This window comes from Mustela nivalis (genome assembly GCF_964662115.1).
Source record: "Mustela nivalis genome assembly, chromosome: 1".
Lineage (NCBI taxonomy): Eukaryota > Metazoa > Chordata > Mammalia > Carnivora > Mustelidae > Mustela > Mustela nivalis.
The window spans coordinates 155,591,174-155,609,177 of record NC_139020.1 but is presented as its reverse complement, the minus strand read 5'-3'; the positions used below and the strand labels follow the sequence as shown (position 1 = coordinate 155,609,177).

General features: G+C 48.0%; 1 protein-coding gene across 2 annotated transcripts; it reads left to right on the top strand.

Annotated features, from left to right (window-relative positions):
• The first annotated feature begins 2,735 nt into the window (after positions 1-2,735).
• On the top strand, positions 2,736-17,452 carry CX3CR1 (C-X3-C motif chemokine receptor 1). 2 transcript variants are annotated; one of them, XM_082746473.1, is made up of 2 exons: positions 2,736-2,821; positions 14,628-17,452. In XM_082746473.1, the coding sequence occupies exon 2, from the start codon at positions 14,637-14,639 to the stop codon at positions 15,705-15,707; it is 1,071 nt and encodes a 356-aa protein (XP_082602599.1). In that variant the 5' UTR covers positions 2,736-2,821; positions 14,628-14,636; the 3' UTR covers positions 15,708-17,452. The 2 variants fall into 2 exon arrangements, with proteins under 2 accessions (XP_082602599.1, XP_082602598.1); XM_082746472.1 differs by having other exon boundaries at positions 2,736-2,887.
• The last annotated feature ends 552 nt before the right edge of the window (positions 17,453-18,004 follow it).

Here is an 18,004-nt window from a genome sequence, read left to right as displayed (position 1 = left end):
AAGACAGATTGCCAAAAGAAACACGAAAAGGTTATTAACACATATCACATATGTGTCGTATACACATGGGAGGTAGGCAGAGAAAAATGAGTGCCTCCACAGAGTGGTTTAGAATTCAGACTTAAATACCAGCTTCCTAAGGAAAGGGTGGGGGTTGTTCTTCTGACAGAGTAAATGATTTGTAGGAAAGCGAACAGGTCCTTAGAAGAATAGATGGGAGGTATGTTGGTTTGTGACCAAGTGTGTCGGGGTGTGGTGGGGACTTCCAGTTCCTTCTCTTGTGACAAATGTCAATGATCCCTGGCTCTCGAAGCTCCTGGGGGAAAGATCTGTGACAACCAAGCTCCTTTTAGAGGCTCTGTCTTGAGGCAGACAGGGAGAGGTCAGAGAATGCCCCCGCCTCCGCATTTGCTACTTCTAGAGGACCTACAGCTCACAATAATGGATCTAGCCACGCAGAAAATTTGGTGCTCGTGCACTGTTACCCTTTACAAGGAACATCTCAGACAAAGGGTGAAGCCAAGGGGCTGTGAAAGTGAGAGATGAAGACAGGCCCAAGGCAGCACAGCATGGGAGCACTGGAGAGGGAGGAATAGGGGTCCAGGGAGAGGAGGTCCACAGGGTAGAACCTGAGGGGCCTTTTCCGAGGTCGGCAGAGGTGTGGCCTGAGTGGGAAGGCTATCAATCTCCCAGCTCTCAGAGGACATCGAGAATGGAGAGCCCCAGCTGCCCTTTCCTTGGCCCATTTCTCAGGGTGGTATTTGCAGCCTGAGGAATGAAGTCATGTCTCCCTCAGTCAGGGCCATTGAGCAGGCTTGCTCACTGCTGGCTATAAAATGGTGTGCTCCTCAAGCTCACGGTTCCTCTCTCATCATGCAACCTCCTTCGTGTGCAAGCATCCATCTGGGTCCACCATGCACGTCCCTCTGGAATTTGGGAGGCCAGGGAACCGGCACAAGCATGCCACTCGTTCGGCTGCGAGTCACAGTCCTTTCTGCTGCCAGCTCCTACAGGGCAGCAAAAGCCTGTTTGCATCAAGGAAGTGAAATCAAAGCCAGGTCCCCCAGCCTGGTGAAGTGGGAAGAGAAGGGCAGCCCAAACATGCACTTGGGGTGGGGGTGGGGTGGTTAGAACAGGTTAGGACATCCAAAGGGGTGGGATCATGCCAAGGCCACACTTACAAACCTGGGACTGAAACTCACAGTGAGGGGAAGCTCTGGAGGGTTTAGGCAGGCACTTGCACTTGGGAAAGCACTCTCTGGCTTCCAGATGGAGGAGAATGGTCAATGGGGTAAAGGCTGGAGGTCAGGCCCTGGCTGGAGACAGGGAATCAGAACACAGAGGTAGTCAATGACGTGCAGTGGACGAGGTTGTCCAGGAAGACTGTGTGACCGGAAGAGAGAGTGTCTTGGCAGGATCCCAGAGAGGAGTATTCAGAGAAGCAGGAGGGGAGTCTCAGGCAGGCAAAGGGAGGTTGAAGCAGCTGGCCCCGCTGGGTGGGCCCTGGGACAGGTGGCTGTGGGGTAGAGATGAGGAAGGCAGGCATGGGGGAGGGGTGCTACAGGCTCCTGGCCAGAGGGAAACAAGGAAGGGAAACCAGCTGCAGACTTCCTCTAACGCCAGCAGGTCACCCAGCCTGGGCCACTGCAGTCCCACTCACAGCTCTGTCCTGGCCATCAGGACAGAGGAGGCCAGGTGGGGAGCACACAGGACAGCCCTGCCTGCTACGACACAGCTATGAGGACCGCAGGGGTGCTGGGGCGCAGGCTACAAGACATGCAGCAGGGAGCCAGGAGGGCCTTAGAGGGGTCCCTGACCCTTTAATAAAGGTGTGCTGGGGGTGCTAGACCCAGGGTGGGCCCCAGCTGAGGGAGCCATCAGTAGTGTTTGCCTCGTAGGTGAGCCAGGCGGGTAAGGAAGCGGTGGGAAGTTAGTGAGGCCCTGGCGGTAGAGGTTTGGGCTGCAGAGGGGCAACAGGCCTGCCAGGGCCAGGAGCAGGAGCTCGGCCCAGAAGAGTCGGGTGCAGCTGCTCCCCCCCAGCCGGAGCAGCGCGGGCTGTGGGAGACAGTGGGGAACAAGCCTGTGCCAGTTTGCCCCAGAGACATATACCTTAGACTTGACCACAAGGTAGAGGGAGCCTCTAAAAGCCCTGGAGGAGGAAGGTGGGGAGTAAAAAATTTGGAAGCTCCTACCAGGTGTCAGGTACTCACTAAAGTCTTTTTGTGCCAAGCCTTCTCAAAATTCATCAATTTAGGATTTTATGATCAATTTTAGGATCAATTTCCTAAGAATTTCATCAAAATGCAGAGTCTCATTCAGTGGCAGGGTTGAGGTGCTGCATTTCTAGTAAGCTCCCAAATATGTCCTCTGAAGAGAGAAGCTACAGTTCATTTACTGTGCACCCCAGTGCAGCCTGGTGAGTGCTGTGGACCCCTTTTTACAGGTGGGAAAATTGAGGTTCAGTGGGTGTTAGTGGCTCCTGAGAACTGCACTATTCTCTGCCCTCCCCCAAAGGTGGCAAATAACACGGCCTCCACATTGTTGCTTGCCTGGTGGGTCTGCCTCCGGCTCTGTCCTCCAGGCTTGCGAGTTTAAACCCTCCTGACATCAGCTGGCCTTCAGCCTGGGAGGTTCTGAGCCTGCCTGCGGCAACATCTAAAGATAGTCTACCTCACAGGAAACCCGCTACTATTGGCTAACTTTGCAAATAAAGATGCCCTCAGAGGGAGGGAAAAGGAAATACTCTGTGACAGAGGCAGGGACCGTGGGACCAAGTGGTTGATTGTCACGTCCGGAGGTTTCCTTCCCAGGCCCTGCCCAGGTAGGAGCAGAAAACTTGCCAGCACCTGTGGGCTCGCGGGGCGGGGCATGGTGGCCAGAGATCACGGTGGGTAATGGATGCTGGTTTGCTTTCCACGCTAAGAGAGACCATTTCCCCAAAGCTGTTGCAGCCTAACGTCCAAGGGGCTTGAGGGGTGGCAGGCAGCGGGTGATGAGACCATCAGTGATTGTTCGATGCAAAATACCTTTAGAAACATCGGTAATCATGTTAGGGGCATGGAGAACTGCTCATGGGTAGGTATTACCTGAAAGAAGCATCATTTAAAATTGGATACGGGTGAGAGTGAGGATTTTGTAACTTCTTAAAGTGAGAAATAGTAATAAAGTTATTATTTTGTTTAAAAAGAGTTCTTATCCTTTTGGAGACCCACACTTACCTGTTCATGGGTGAAATGGTACGACACCTGGATTTATTTTGAAATAATCTAGCAGAGCATGGAGTGGGGAATAGATGAAATCGGGACCATGAGCTGCTAATTGAAGCTGTGTGGGGCGTGTTTGGGGGTGCTCTCAGCTTTTATGTATGTTTGAACTTTTTATAATAAAAAATGTTTAATATAGCACTTCCATCTTACATATAAATATAATTACACTTGATATAAATATAAAAACATGAAGTGCGATTGCACGGGAACGGGTGAAAGCCAGCTGTGTTTGATTCTGGGACGTTGGATGGTAGATCATTTGCTTCTGTGTTGTTTCTCTTTTTCCCTTTATTGTTGTTGGTGGTGGTTTTTTGTTTTTTGTTTTTTTGTTTTTTGGTGCCACCTACACTTGTTATAAAGAGCACCTATTGCATTTACAATGACAACTATTTCAATGAATAAATTGCCAACACAAATTCGATGTTCACTATTAATATATGCTGTTATAATCATTGTGAGGACTCGGGCTCAGAGGGTTTGTGTTGTGGGAAAACAGTCTCAGGGATTCTGAGCAGACACATGCTCAGAAATGGTGTGCACTCATGAGTGCACCAGAGGAGGAACTACATGGAGGTCCCAGGCGAGGACTGATGAGACCTGTCATTTCTCCTTGCTTGACCTTTATCCGGCCATCTTGGCCTCACAGATTCTGCGGTCTCTGCTCTGGAGGTTCTCAGCTGCACTCAGAGAAAGGCCAGGGAGTTTTAGGATTTCCTCTCCCCGCAAAAAGGCTATTTTCTTTTTCAAATACTTCAGGTAGAAAACTCACGGTAGAAAAGTTGAACCTAAAGGAGAAAAAAAGACTGGATTGTCTGAGAAACAGACTAGAAAGTTTCCCCTGATGCCTCCCCACCCATGGTTCAGTTGTTTGAGCCTCTGACTCTTGGTTTGGACCCAGATCATATCTCAGGATGCTGAGACCCAGCCTAGCGTTGGGCTCCAAATTCAGCGCAGTCTGCTTGTCCCTCTCCCTCCCCATCTGTTGCTGCCCCTGCTCAGTGTGCGCTCTCTCTCCTCTCTCAAATAAATAAATAGAATCAGAAGAGAAAGAAAGAAAAGGAAGAAAGGAAGGAAGGAAAACAAAAGAAAGGAAGGAAGGAAGAAAAGAAAGAGAAGGAAGGGGGAAAAAAAAGAAAGGACAAAAGGAAAAAAACAAAGAAAGCCCACGAACCTTCTGCGGGCTTCCAGGGTTGCATGGGGGCAGCTCACCCCATGTCTGGGAGTGCCTGGGAGGGAACTGGGCTCTGTAAGAGGAGCCACGTGACAACTGGGCACCCCTGTGTGAGTGTGTGCATGTGTGCGTATTCATGTGTACGTGCACAGGTTTGGATTTGCTTGCCTCTTAGCTTGGCTTCATTTCACACGTTTCAAGAGCCGGGCAGGATGTGGCTCTTGCTTATACCCCCAGAAGGGAGCTCCAACAGCGTGTCAGCCACATGCCGACCATCCCCGAAGCCAGGCTCCACAACTATCACTCTCTCTGTGGGTGGGAAAGGCGGCTTTGCTTATAATGAAGCTCTGGCTCGGCCCTTGCCTTGCTGAGCCTCAGGCATTGCTTTAACATGAATACTGGCCATGAGTTGATCGTCGATGAAGCCAAGTCAGGAATATAGGTTGTGTATCTGTGAGTATTAAGGACAAAGTGTGTACAGTTCTGACCACACTGTCTGGCCATATCTGGTGCTCAGTAAACAATATGTGTTGTCATTGTGGGAAGCTGAAGATCAGGTTTGTGCACCTTAAGACTACTAATGACATTCAAATGAGGTTGTGAGGGGCAGGGAGAAGGGGTATGCCAGACCCCAGCCAGGTCAGAACCAGCTTCCATTCCTTACCCCACCCCCTTCCAGGAGACCCCTCATTCCCACCCTGGCCGGGCTGTGGAAAGGCAGCAATATCACATATGGTCCTGGCCTCAAAGACCTCCCTTCAGCTTACCCAATCCCCGACCTGACCTCTGACCTGGAACAGAGTCCTTGGCTACCCCTGTTTTACTCAGGCCCCAAGATCTCCCCCTTGAAGATGGCCAGAGTCAGCACCCACAGCGGCGGAGCTGGACAGGGACGGGATCTCCTGCTGTCCTACAACAGGTCACTGTTAGGAGGAGGTAGAGCCCAGAGTGGCATAAGGCCAGGTTCTCTGCTGGCTTTTCTGGGAACTTGCTTGGATTCCCAGCAGCACAGTCCAGGGATTCCCAGGACTTGCCTCACCGACTGCCCAGCAGCACCGAAGCTGGGGCTTCCAGCCGAGTCCTGGTACTCCCTGCCCTTGGTGGAGACTCAGAATGCCCTGGTTATCCCAGGGGGTGCCACAGTCGGGCCTCAACCACCCCCTCTTCTGATCTGGCCAAAGAGCAACTCTACTGGGTTATGTATCTTTGCAGGGAGGAAAACCTATAGCACATCTCTATAAATACATATTTTAAAAGATTTTATTTATTTATTTATTTATTTTAAAAGATTTTATCCATTTATTTGACAGACAGAGATCACAAGCAGGCAGAGAGGCAGGCAGAGAGAGAAGGGGAAGCAGGCTCCTCACTGAGCAGAAAGCCCGATGCGGGGCTTGATCTCAGGACCCTGAGATCATGACCTGAGCTGAAGGCAGAGGCTTAACCCACTGAGCCACCCAGGTGCCCCAAGGACTTTATTTATTTATTTACTTGTTTTTATTTGAGAGAGAGAGACTCCGCACTGAGAGCAGAGTCTGACGTGGGTCTCAATCTCACAACCCCAAGATCATGACCTGAGCCAAAATCAACTGACTGAGCCACCCAGGCACCTATCTTTAAATATTAAAAAAAAAAAAAATTGCAGGTCCTCTTTGTCCTTTTCCTTAAACCTATGCTCACTATGAAAATACAGCACACTCAAAGAACAGTGTGCAGGTTAACACCTTATAAATCAACTTCCACCAAACCATCAACCAGGCTACAGGAGAAACCCAGGCTGGCCCCCAGCAGCCTCCTTTATGTCCCTTCCTGACTGCCCTCCCATCCTTAGAATTCTACCACCTAGATACGCATCCCTAAACAATAAGCATTATCGTTGCCTGTTTTTTACCATCAGAGGCATGGATTCACACAGTAGGTCTTTTTTGGGATCTGCATTTTAAAAATGCATCCCATGCTGTGGGAGATGTAGATGCGCATGTAAAAATGTTCATGACGGTGCTGTCCACAGCTACCCAGGGGTGCATTGACAGTGGAGGAGATGACCGTGGAACATTCACACAGTGCCTGCCTATTCAGCAATGGCAATGAGCAGACACCAGCCTGGATGTAAAACTTCTAGAAATGTACAGACTCAAGCAAAACTGGTACGTAACCACAGATAATTATCAGGCACATTTCCACCAGACAGTTTCTATTTCTGCAAACAAGATCATCGCATTGCTATCAGTCTCCCAAACTTACAGAGCTGTGTACTGGCCAAACAATGAAAGGGGAGGTAGCTCTGAAAGGTATGCTAGCCAGGACACTAGCACAGGGCAGTAATTCCTCCCCTCTTTCAAAGTCCTATAATTTTCCTACGGTTTCTTAGCGTGGAATCTGAGGGCCCTCTGTTCACCTCTCTTCTGCCTTTTCAGTCGTTTCTCTGCATCTTTTCCTGAACCTTCCACACAGACTAAACTTGACTTTTGTGAAGACTCCAGGAGCATGCCAGCCACTTCTATTCCCACCATCCTCACCTCTATCTGTTTCTAGTATATTCCCTCACACTCCCTTTGCGGAGCCCTGGTCCTGGGATACATCCCTGTGTTTAGACTCTCAGTGCCTTTGGCTTCAATACCCCCATCCCTGCTTCCCACCACCACATTTGTCTATCTGGAAGATCCCCCCAGCTTTAAGACTCAGCTGAAATGATCCAATCCTTTGGTTTCCCCTAACTTTTCTTATATTCTGCTACTGCACATTAACAGTAACTTGGAGCCTGTATCTTAGCCATTCTTACCTCCACCAAATGGAGTACAGTGCCTAGCGTTGGGGAAATAAAATTAAAAATAAGATCTCCAATCCAGAAAAGACTCTCACAGAGATAATAGAGAAGGAAAACACTTTTATTATTAATGAGGTATGAAACCAGAATGTGGTGCACATCTCAGACAATCTGCTAAGAGATTGCAGAGATGGGGTAAACAAACAAACAAAAAAAAACAACTCACCTTTTCGTACAGCCAAGCAGATACAATCCATAACATGAGAGACACATACCTAGTCCTCACATGAGAGAACTCGACAGTCACACACAGTCATCCTAACTTTACCATGGGAACTGGGATGACCATCTGTGCTAGCTGACTAGCTTCATCCAGAGAAAAAATAGACTCATCTTTATGATGAGAGGTATCTTTGCAACTTGGAACAAAGCACCTACTCAAGTTAGTCTCCTACCCTTCCACAGAAACTGGGTGACAGGGGCGCTAATTCGTTGTTTTTTTTTTTTTTTTAAGATTTTATTTATTTGAGAGAGAGAGAGCACAAGCAAGGGGAGGGGAGAGGGAGAAGCAGATTCCCCACTGAGCAGGGAGCCTGACATGGAGCTCAAACCCAGGGCCCCTGAGATCATGACCTGAGCTGAAGTCAGCCGCTTAAGGGACTGAACCAGCCCCATGGGCCCTAATTCTTGATGTTTACTTTTCGAAGAGAGGGCCCCCAGGTCCTTGAGAAAGATTCCTGGGTCATAAAGCTGACAAAAGAGGTGATCACATTTTCAAAAGGACACAAACCCACATTTCAGAGAGAGGAGAATGTACTTCCGGTGACAAGTTTTCTAAAGTAAGCATTGGAAGGAGGAGGCAAAAAAGAATCCCTTCCTTTACTTTCAAGGAGGAGAAGTAGGCCTCTTAGGTATTATTTTTATTTGTCCTTTTTTTTTTAAAGAGTTTATTTATTTATTTCACAGACAGAGATCACAAGTAGGCAGAGAGGCAGGCAGAAAGAGAGAGAGAGAGGAGGAGGAAGCAGGCTCCCCCTGAGCAGAGAGCCTGATGTGAGGCTCAATCCCAGGACCCCAGGATCATGATCTGAGCCGAAGGCAGAGGCTTTAACCCACTGAGCCACCCAGGTGCCCAATTTTTATTTGTCTTTATACAAGCATATGGTTAAGATACATAACAGAGGGGCACCTGGGTGGCTCAGTGGGTTAAGCCTCTGCCTTCAGCTCAGGTCATGTTCCCAGGGTCCTGGGATGGAGCCCCACATCGGGCTCTCTGCTCAGCGGAAAGCCTGCTTCCTCTTCTCTCTCTGCCTGCCTCTCTGCCTACTTGTGATCTCTCTCCCTCTGTCAAATAAATAAATAAAATCTTTTTAAAAAAAGATACATAATAGATATTGGCTTAGTTAATAATTAATTTAAAATCCTAAAGTATTTCCCTTCAGAATTTCACAGTGTGGCAGAGATAAGTGAATAGCTTAGTGTTCTTAGAAGAGAAAACGAGAGGTAGGTGTATCAAACCCTGACCCACGGCGGCTTGGGTGAGGGGCTGACTCATCGAGCAGCCTCAGGGCTGTTTTCTCCCACTGCTGGTCTTGACTTGGGGTGTCCATTTTGGTGGGTGCAAACACTGGTGGGTGGGTGAGGCCACGTTGTCTCAGGTGGGCTGCTTGCTGACACAGAGAGCCACTTGGGTCACTTGCACAGGGGAGGGGCTCCTAGGTGTAAATGGCCCTTTAGAGTTCCTCTGTGTGCAGTTTGGGGCCCCTGAACCTGCCTCTCCTTTCCCTTCTCCTCCTCACCTCTCCCTGCATCCCACAGGGTACCTCAGAAAGTTGGCTGTCTTTATACATGGGAAAACCATCAGGATCTGGTAAGACTCCCGCGCCCAAACAGCGGGGGTTGTGGGCTTGGGCTCAGACCCAAAAGCCTCCTATCTACGACAAGGCAAAGCTCAAGAATTGTCGGGACCAGAGTCAACTGCCCCAGCTCTCTGTCTCCAAACAGAAACCCCCTGAATGCTGGCAGACTGTGAGCCCAGAAGTTTCATGTTCATGAGCAGTCACTTCCCTTGACGCTAGGCCATGCTCTCACTGACACAGGACTTGTGTTGTGCTTGGAGACTATTTCCTTCTGCTTGGTTCTTGTTGAAAATGTAAGCGTGCCAGAGCTGGCTGGGCCCTTAGGGACAGTCTGGTTCGATGCTTTCATGTTACCTATGAGGAAACTGAGGCAGAGTCAGAGTGAGCTGCCCAGGGTCTCTGAGCTGTCAGTGGGATGTGGGGCCCCTGTGAAGGACATGGCTCAGAACAGCATCACCCTGCCCTGTTTCTTGTTAACTTTTAACTTTTTATTTTAATTCCACTATGGTTACCATGCAATGTTGTATGAGTGTCCGGTGTACCAAATAGTGATTCAACAATTGCATTCATTACTCAGTGCTCATCATGAGAAGGATATGCGTCACCATATAGTTGAAGGCAGAATATTAGCCTACAGCTTTCAGCCTCTTCTCTGGAGAAAAGAGTTCCAATTTTCTTTGCCAGCATTGATGAGAGCTATATTCTGGGGGTCTGGCAGTGAGGATCCCCTAGTCATGGCTGGAGAGGTGAATATCTCCCCACTTCATCTCCCAATTACCAGCCTTTCCCCCCAGGGTCAGCCCTATGGGTTCTGAGTCCAGAGGGGAGAAACCCAGCACAAGTGTTCAGGCTGGCATCACGGGTCATCTTCTTTCCAGTGGGGACTGAGTCTACTATTTCTCCATTCTAGATCTAGAGAAGTGGTCTGCGATAAGCTTCAGGCTTCTGCTCCAACAGGAAGAGCCTGGTGTCAGGCCTGGAGCATGTCTCTGTGGAGAGGCTCATGTGGGCTGAAATATGGGCTCAGTTGCTCCTTGGACGAGTGTCCTGATCTCTCCTAGCTGCTGTTGGTTCTGTCACACAAGAAGGGCAACCATTCTCATGGAGGGCTGTTGAGGGAAAGAAATAGGGTCTTGTGTACGGAGCGAGGCACTCGAGGTGTCCGAGAATGGCAGCCTCCTCCCCTTCCATACTGGGCTTGCCAAGGATAGCTTTCAGGCTCTGGAACATTCTCAGCATGGTGTCACCCCCATGGAGAATGTTGGAGTCCGGGCTTGAGCAATCTTTACCATCCTCTAATTTCCTTTGCAAAGGAAAAACTTTTCTTGGTGTTAGAAACCAACAGAACCTCAAACCTGGTCTTCACTCAGGGTTCTAAAAAGCCGTAAGCAGAGAGCAAAGGAGAAAAAGCCAACCAACACAAAACAAGGAAAGATGCATGGGGTCTAGCAGATAGTAAGCAGAATGTGAAGCCAAAAGATGGGGGAAGCAGCCTGAAAAGGATGTGGAACAGAAGAGGAAAGTGGATGCAGGCCACATAAATGAAAGGGGAAGTAGAGAACAAGGAAGCTGATTGGAAACAATGGGTAAATGATGACCCAAAAACAGTTGAAAAATAAACGAGCAGACCTGAGAAAAGGAAGTGGGCCGGAGGAAGCAGAGAAGGAGCGGAGACAGAGGCAAGTGAGCAAGTTGACAGAGCAGGGTCGTTTCTACTGGAGTATGAAACACACGTGTGCACAGAGGTCTGCGTCTGGGCTCAGCACATGTGCGCTCAGAGCTCTGCGTCTGGGCTCAACTCAGACTTTTGCAGTTCAACACCATTTAGCTTGTCCCGCACGCATCTCTCCTCTCACAGCCCCATCTGTAGGAGACTAGGCTGAGGAGGCCTTGCAAAGAAGCCTTATCTCCTTGGATCCCTGCACTTGGTTCCTGCTGTCCTCAGGGGCCAGGAATGCCTGTGTCCAGCCAATCAGATCCCTGGTGGCTGTTCAGCCTGCTCAGAAGCCCACTGTCAAGGACTGGCCCTGCTCCCGTCTATTGCCAGGAGGCCCCATCATTAGGCTTGTCTCCCAGTCATGGGACATCTCAGAGGACCCAGGAATAATAAGAGGAATAATAAGCTCAGGCCTACCCTTCCTAAAAAGGTCCTTCTCTTGATCAGTCTGTCAAGTTCAGTGGAATAATTCAGTGACGTCCTTCCTGGACATCAGGTTTCTGTTGTAAATGGTGCCCTCGCATGCTCTAGGCTTCTCAACCAGCAAAGCTGGGTTCAAACTGGTGGTGGGCTCAGACTACGTAGAAGCCTGGGCCACTCCCAGCCATGCAGTGAGGCATAGCTGGGCCCTGATGCTGGCATGGAAGAGCATTTTGTCACAGCAAGCTGTGATTTCTGACCCTGGAGAGCTGGTGGGTCTGTGCTTGTCTCCAAGGGTTCTGCAGTGTGGCGAAAGTGACTTCTGCTTCTCTATGTCTTCTATTCATTCATTTGCTCACTCACTCATTCCTTTATTCAACACACTAGGCGTCCACTAAGCACCAGGAGTTCAAACAAGGGTCCCTGGCCTGGGATCAGAAAGGACACTCAGGGGCCCTGTGGGCACCTCTGGGAACTAGACAATCAAAAGGCCACTGTCACTATTTCTCCCACAGAACAATTGGGAATGAAAGTTTAGGAGACAGTATTTAGACTCCTGCGAATATTCCTGTGGCATTTGCTTGGTGCTAGGCCTCTCCCTCTCTGTCAAATACTAGTCTGCAGAGCTGAAGAAGATCCTGTTCCTCCCTCAGGAACTCCCAGTCGAAAGCAGGCAGGGCAGATAGGCTGGCCACACGTGGGCCCAAATGGCAGCCCTGCCACACGCCAGCTGTGTGGCATTGAGCAAGTTACTCACCCTCTCTGAGTGCATCTACTTGCCCATAAAGTAGAGGTAAGTATACTGTTACGTGTTGGCTACCATTTATTGAGCATGCACTATGTGCTGGTTATCATATTCAACTATTCAACTATTTGCTTGTTTATTTATTTTAATTTTTCATATAACTCATATTTTTGTGTATGTTTACTTTTTTAAATTTCAAGTCAATTAATGAATTTTTTCCCAAAATAAGTAATATGTGTTTAGCAATGAACCTGACAGCTGAGTGAAAACTCAGTAAAAGTATTCTTTACTCCCTTCCTCCCCCATACCCCCCAAAAAATCTGAAAAGAAAATATTTTTTATTTCAGGAAAAAAAATAAAACCAACTTTACAGACCAATGCCTAGGGTGGGAGTGAGCCATAATACAAGAGTTCACAGGAAACCTGGATGATTGCAAAGGTCCAAAGTGCTTCTGCTTCCTTGCCAATTGCGTTTATTAAGAGCCTGCTATATGTAACACACCATGCCAGGTGCGCTCCTCAGAATAGCACTGAGCACAGACATGAGAATGAGTTGCAGTCTTGCAGATAAGGAACGTCAGACTCAGAGGTTCCAAGTTCATTCAAGGTCACTTGGCTGGAGAAACAGACATGAGATTCAGCCTCAGGAGAGCCCGAGTCTGCCCACCTGTCTGTTCTCCCTCCTCAGTGACCCAGGGACACATGCTGGAAGATTTAGAGGAGGTCCCTGTGTATGAGCCATGATGCCCAGAGTGGAAATTAAATCTATATCATGCAGATTTGGCAAAATCAATCCAATGCACCAGCACAATGTTCCTGAGCCACAGGACTGAGCACAGTCCTGAGCACTGAGCACTAAGATACCACACAATCTTCCTTATCCTTGGCCTCCTCTCAAGGCCAACTGTGCCAGCTCTTTCACTGGGGAAAATAGAAGGAGGAAGAGGATGGTAGCTCTAGGTTCCTGAACTTAGGATCACTGAGGGCTTGACAATTTCCACTCTCACAAAGCTGTGTGTCTGGGAAGATGTGCCACTAACATAAGCTACCTGCATGGAGTAGGAATTTCCCCATCTCCCCATATCTCAGCTTGAAACTGACATTGTGTATCTCAAAAGGGGCAGTACATCAGCCATTTTATGTTAACTAAATATTATTGATTAAGGTCACAGCCAGGGTTTCATCTCTGAGAAAAGGGCATTGCAGCTTAAGGCAAAGAAAGCATACACCCTCCCTGGGGGTTGAGAAGTCCATCCCAGCCTGAGACGCCCAAGTCAGAAAGGCTTAACCCACTTCTTCCTGGAAGACTCTGGGGACGATGCAGAGATGGGCCAGAACACAATGCAGAGGCTGGGAAGGGAGTAGCAAAGCCCTGGCTGGGAGGGTGGACACTCACCTTGGCAGAGACACAGTCTTGGTAAAACCACTATGAAAAGGATGCAGTGGGGTGTGGAAACTCCGTTGGTTAAAGAGGTGTGAATTTTGTTTTTAGTTGTGGTGGAGAGGGAGGCAGTGACAATCAGGAGGTATGCTCTGAACATACTTGGGGGTTCTCAGGGATGCCTGTATGGGGCATCACAAGAATGAGGAGGAGGCCCCAGTGGGCCAGAGTGAAAGGATTGCCCTTGTTGCCTCTAGAGTGACAAGCGAGTCCTGGCTGAAGAGCTGAAGAGAGAAGGGGACAAGTGTTACTTCTCAACCTGGGCAGAAATATCTTCTCTTTTAATTTTTGTCCTGAAAGAACAAAATTCTTATGAATCACTAGGGCACAGTGAGTGCAGGGCTGGTAATTATGGGATGAATTAGCCACCTGGACCCAGTACAACAGGTCCATACAGGATCAGGCAGTCCTTTCATAACAGCAGAGGCCCTCTGAAGGCAATGGCGACACTCCTCTTCATTTGAATTTGTGGGATGGTCATCTATGGCTGTCTGCTTAGAACTGAAGGGTTTCCAACTTTTGATGCTAAAATCAGGAAAGTCCAGGGCAAACCGAGAACAGGTGGTCACTCTAGAGTGTACAACTCTGTGTCTTATCCCTTAAGGAAGAGAAGGACCTGTTGGTTCCAAGAGGAAGAAAAAGAGAAAGAGCTCTCAAAAACAAAGATGAGCGGCTTCTGGGTACAGGTCTGCTCAGGGCTCTGTGTGTCTGAAGAGTGTCTGAGACCTCTCTCTTTAGTCTGTCTCCTGCAGGAGAAATTGGGATCCAGAGGGTAGGGGAGGTGGAGAATTGTTTCAAGGAACTTTGGACTAGACATGGGAATTATGGCTGTATCACCTCACTCCCTCTTAGCCATACCCATAGTTCTCTCTCCCGTTATCCACACACTGGTCAGCCTTCTGGATAGTTGTTTGAAAATCAAATAAGAAAAGATCTGTCTCAAGCTTCAAAAGATCTAGATTCAAATGCTAGCTGAGCCATTCACTGTGCAGGTCTGGGCAAGTCTCTGAATCTCTCAGAGACCTGATTTCCTCTTCTGTCAGAGAAATCTATTGCAGCTTCCACCAAAAGTCTGTTGTGGAGATTAAACAAAATGACATGTGTGACATTGAGAAGTGTCATTCATTAGGCATCCAACCAATATTTGTTTCTTCCAGTCTGCTTATGTGTGGGACCAGACAGAATCCCAACTTTGTTTCTCTGAGAATTAATGCTGTTACTTGTTTTCCTTTCTGATCCAGGCCCTCACCATGCCCACACACTCCCCTGAATCAATTTTGGAAGACTTTGAGTACGATGAGTCTGCTGAAGCCTGTGATATGGGGAACATCGTGGCCTTTGGGACCGTCTTCCTGTCCATACTCTACTCCCTTGTCTTTGCCTTTGGCCTGCTGGGAAATTTGCTGGTGGTGTTTGCCCTCACCAATAGCCAGAAGCCCAAGAGTATCACTGACATTTACCTCCTGAACTTGGCCTTGTCTGATCTGCTCTTTGTAGCCACCTTACCCTTCTGGACTCACTACCTAATAAGTGAACAAGGCCTTCACAATGCTGTGTGCAAACTCACCACTGCCTTCTTCTTCATTGGCTTTTTTGGAGGCATATTCTTTATCACTGTCATCAGCATTGATAGGTACCTGGCCATTGTCCTAGCGGCCAACTCCATGCACAACCGGACCGTGCAGCATGGCGTCACTATCAGCCTAGGTGTCTGGGCGGCAGCCATCTTGGTGGCAGCACCTCAGTTCATGTTCACAAAACAAAGAGAAAATGAATGCCTCGGTGACTACCCTGAGGTCTTGCAGGATCTCTGGCCTGTGCTCCGCAACGTGGAGGCAAATTTGCTTGGCTTCTTGCTACCCGTGCTCATTATGAGTTACTGTTACTTCAGAATCATGCGGACACTGTTTTCCTGTAAGAACCATAAAAAAGCCAAAGCCATCAAACTGATCTTTCTGGTGGTCATCATGTTTTTCCTCTTCTGGACACCCTACAATATCATGATTTTCTTAGAGACTCTTAATCTCTATAACTTCTTTCCCAGTTGTGACATGAAGAGGGATCTGAGGTTGGCCCTCAGTGTGACCGAGACAATTGCGTTTATCCACTGTTGCCTCAATCCATTTATCTACGCATTTGCTGGAGAGAAGTTCAGAAGATACCTTAACCACTTATATCGGAAATGTCTGGCTGTCCTGTGTGGCCATCCTGTCCACGTCAGTTTCTCCCCGACTGAATCACAAATGAGCAGGCGGGAAAGCATTTTGAGCAGCAATTTTACCTACCACACCAGTGACGGAGATGGGTCCATCCTTCTCTGAAAGAAAGAATACCCAAAGTCTTATCTCTTGATGAACTGAATGCCCCAAAACAACCCCAAAGCATTTTTGAGAATGTAAGAATGTCAACTGCAAATGCCAGGGCTTTTTGTTTACAAATGATAAAAATTTAACTCAGACTACCTTAACGAAAGAGGAGGTGGGGAGTATTATTCATATGGTGGCTTGCGCAAGAGAGTGGCTGTGCCCTCAAAGTAGAAACTAGGGCTTGAGTCCAGCAAGAATTTCCTCTCTCTAGCTCTCAGCTCTCTGAGTGGTGACACAGCATAACCAATAATGAGACACTGAGACCCATCCCTCTCTGGTCCCAAGGTTAAAATTCCCAGGGAAGGGTTTTCATTGGCCAAGTCTGAATCAGATGTCCATCCCCAGACCAGATTGTATCCATGCGGGGAGAATAGATAATATGGCAGCTTCCATTCCAATCTCATGGTTAAAAGTGCAGAGAGACATAGTTCCAAGAAGCTGGAGGGCTGGGTGCTTTTTTGATCTGATAGAACAAGAGCTGCCCATTAACCTATATGTCTGGGCCAACCTCCTCACTGATCACACCAGCCAGCACACCTTGCCAATCTCCTCTCCCTGAAACCCCTTTCTATTATGCCCCCAAACTTACAATGGTTGCCCAGTGCCTACTGCATCAAATTTGAGATCCTCCATCATGCAGTCCCACCAACAGATTTCCCATTTCTTCCCCTTTCTGAAAGAATCCCTCCTCTCAGCCAGCCAGGTCTCTTCCATCCAGCCATATGCATCATCACCTGCTTCCAGACCCAGGAAGATAAATAGAAAGAACCCTGGCCCAAACTAAGAAGGGATGGCTTCCATTCCCAGCTCAACACTTGGCCCACTGAGTAGCTTGAAGACAGCCCACTGCTTCAGCTTCCTCATCTGCAGAATGGAGATAGAGGTACTTTTCACATAAGGAGCATCCTTCCCAGCATGAGGAGCCAGCCACCAACTCTTGCAGGTCGCATCCCTCTTATCTGGTTCCCAGACTTCAGCTTTCCCCTCTATCTGGCACAGTGCTTAAGGGGCAGTGTTGGCAGACTTGGCTGTGTTATTCGAGGGAGCTCAGATACAGAGGAGGCTGGTTCCTACAGTGGCATTCAATGGACAGTCCTGGATATATAAATTGATGGTCCTCCCTGACCCAGCCCTCCAGACTGCCTTGAATGTTCTTTCCAATTGCCTTGTGGCAAGCCCCTTCCCATCTGGAGAGAACCTCCATCATTCATGCCACTACCAACCTGGAGAGCCAGGGTCCCAGGAGCAGCATTCTCCCCTTTTCAGTAGACATCTGGGTTGGTCTAATACTTTAGAGCTTGAAAAACAATTGTAATGCTAAAGAGAATGTCACCTATAACCTAAGCATGTAATACCTTCATTTTTCCACCCAGAACTTGTTCACACTTTCACGTTTAGAGTTGAAAGCATCATGTACAGACTGTTTTGTAATCTGCTATTTTTCTCTTACATTAGACCACAAATAGTTCCGTTTCTGTATAGTTTTTAATGATGGCTTTAGAAGGCTCTGTCAGGTTGTGTACTCATTGAAGGCAACTGACTCATCGCTGTTTTTCTGACACCCTCTTGGCAAAGTCAGTAAGTTGGTTTAAACGAGAGAATGAATTATGTTCCATCAAGATCAAGTACTGTAATTTACTCACCATTATCCTTTGATAAACTTGTTTCCAATATTTAACAAATACATATTACAGCACTTATGTCTGTGTAATTCCTTTTCTCCTCTTCAATGATTTCCTTTGGATAGATTATTCATCATGGGGGTCACTGGGATGAAGGCACAGGAAATGTTTGGCTTTGGACACATACACACAAAATTATTATGAAATCATTATTGCACAAAAATTATATGCATTACGTGGGCTCAGATCCAGAGTGGTTCCAAAGATGAGTAAGGCCTCTGTCTGCCTTGATTTGACATTCAGGTGCAGAACAGAGAAGTGCATTAATTGGTCACAGAGGAGCAGTCAGACCTGAGTCTTTAAGGGTAAGGAGCTCTCCTGACAATGGAGGAGATGGCATTCTAGGCTCAGTGAATGGCATATGTAAAGGGGGTATATGAGAGCATGGGGATCTTAAGATGTAAGAAAAGCATGTGAATACTGAAATGCATTAGGAGCAGAATGGGTGGGAAGACTCTTCTGGAACATTGGCTCAAACAACTAACAGAGGGGCATATTCTCTTCAGGCTATCCACAGGTTTGTTCCGTTATCACTTGAACCTCATTGCAACTGCTGAATCATAAAACTTT